Source organism: Octopus bimaculoides, chromosome 6, assembly GCF_001194135.2.
Source record: "Octopus bimaculoides isolate UCB-OBI-ISO-001 chromosome 6, ASM119413v2, whole genome shotgun sequence".
NCBI lineage: Eukaryota > Metazoa > Mollusca > Cephalopoda > Octopoda > Octopodidae > Octopus > Octopus bimaculoides.
In genome coordinates this window covers 62,875,572-62,877,689 of record NC_068986.1, presented here as the reverse complement: position 1 = coordinate 62,877,689, position 2,118 = coordinate 62,875,572, and the positions used below count along the sequence as shown (strand labels likewise).

Below are 2,118 nucleotides of genomic sequence, written 5' to 3'. Positions count from 1 at the left end.
AAGTAATGTCTCAAGGAGCTTATCATGAAACTCAACTGGACGTCCTGTTCGATCTTCATCTTCAAGGCTGAAATCTCCACTTCTGAATTTTGCAAACCATCTTCTGCAAGTTCTTTCATTCAAGCATTCTTTCCCATAAACTAAGTGTATGTTTCGAGTCACTTTGACTGCAGAGTTTCCTTTTTTTGTACTCATAAAGCATTGTGTGCCTCAAATGCTCTTTGGATACTTCCATGTTAGAAAGGGTTTTAATCAAAGAAATTTTAATTCTATTATTCTGAAAAATAATATTTAATTAGTTTAAATGTACACAAATGCATGAAAATATTTTTTAATTCCATTAAACATACTAAAATACTATTAAATTTCATTCAATTTTAAAAAAGGTAAAATTGGACGGAACTTATGGGATGACCTGATATATAAGGGTATTACAGTTTCTGCTTTTACTACAGACCTTTTAACTTCTTGACTTCTTGATATTGAAATATTATTTTGAATATATTCCACATCAAAAGCTCATTTTAGTTCAGATACTGAAAGTCCAAGGAGTGACAGATTTCTACAAAATTCTAAGTCTGGGGATACCAGCCTACAAGTCATACCTTATCCAAAAATGGATGAAATATTTGAGATTAGGTATATTTATCTATATATTTCACTGTGGATTTACCAAGATTTATATGAGGGAAAACGAGAAAATTCAAAATCACTTGAAAGACTCTTATCTAACTACACCTGCATGAAAATATTTAAGAAGATGACAAATTGATTCAAAGGGAAAACAATTCAAGAAGTATTTACTTCCTAAGGAAATATCTGCATTATTTACAGACAAGTAGTTACATAGGAAAGAAAACATATACATACACATATCTGATGTAAATAGAGAGGGGGGATGGGGAGAGGCAAAGAAAGTGAATCAGACAGTATAACATGCATAACGAGAGAGACAGATTTATGGTCAGACATAAATTTTGGAGGTAGAATAATTCAAACTGGACAAAAAAAAAAAAAAATACACTACTAAAGTAAAAGATTATTCATTAGAATGTATCAGTACAATTTTGTCTTCCTCATACTTACCTTGTGTTTCAAATTTTTCAGTGGAGCAGCTAATTTGTAAGTTGTTCAGTTTTATTATTTTAATTTTTCTTCTATGACATTTCTCTCTCCGTACACCTACATAGATACACTTATGCATGCATGTATGCACACACACACACACATGCACACATATATTCTCTTCTACTTTTAATTATTTGAAATTCGCATGTTGAACTTGAGAAAGTCTTGCATATTTTTAGTGTTCTGGTTACATGTCATATTTCTAACATGAGGGTTAGCTAGTTGATTTCTTTTCCTGAAAACCCCAGCTTATCCAGATTGTCACTTAGGCATTTACTCATGAAACCAAGAGCATCAATAATTATTGGTATAAATGTAATTTTATAATCTGGGTATAGAAGCTGGAGGTTTTAAAGCAGTCATCCATAGTCATCATATTATGTATGTGTGTGTGTATGTATGTATGTATGTATGTATGTATGTAAGCATGTATGAATGTATGTATTATATAGATAGATTGGTATATATACATATTACAAATATGTGAGTGTGTGTATTCTCTCTCTCTCTCGATATATATATATATATATATATATATATTTATTTATTTATTTATGTGTTTCAGCCAAGTGGCTGCGGTCATGCTGGTGCACATATATTCTTTTATTTGTCTCAGTCAACTGACTGTGGTCATGCTGGAGCACTGCCTTTTGTTGAACAAAGTAACCCTCCTTGCAAGCCTAATACTTATTCTAATGGTTTCTTTTGCTGAACCGCTAAGTCATGGGGACGTAAACACACCAACATCGACTGTCAAGTGATGATGGGGGGGACAAACACAGACACACAAAAATATACATATATAAATATATACAACGGGCTTCTTTCAGTTTCTATCTACCAAATCCACTCACAAGCTTTTGGTTGGCCTGAGCCTATAGTAGAAAACACTTGCCCCAAGGTGCCATGCAGTGGGACTGAACCCAGAACCATGTGGTTGGTAAGCAAGCTACTTACCACACATCCATTCCTGTGCCTTCATGCATATAT

General features: G+C 33.1%; 1 protein-coding gene across 1 annotated transcript in view; it reads left to right on the top strand.

The window, feature by feature from the left end:
* The first annotated feature begins 910 nt into the window (after nucleotides 1-910).
* Nucleotides 911-2,118, top strand: part of LOC128248071 (uncharacterized) — a 65,246-nt gene continuing 64,038 nt past the window's right edge. The window contains exon 1 of the mRNA XM_052968474.1: nucleotides 911-1,122. Coding sequence (XP_052824434.1) covers nucleotides 1,052-1,122 — 71 coding nt within the window. The 5' untranslated portion in view covers nucleotides 911-1,051. The remainder of the gene's footprint in view (nucleotides 1,123-2,118) is intronic.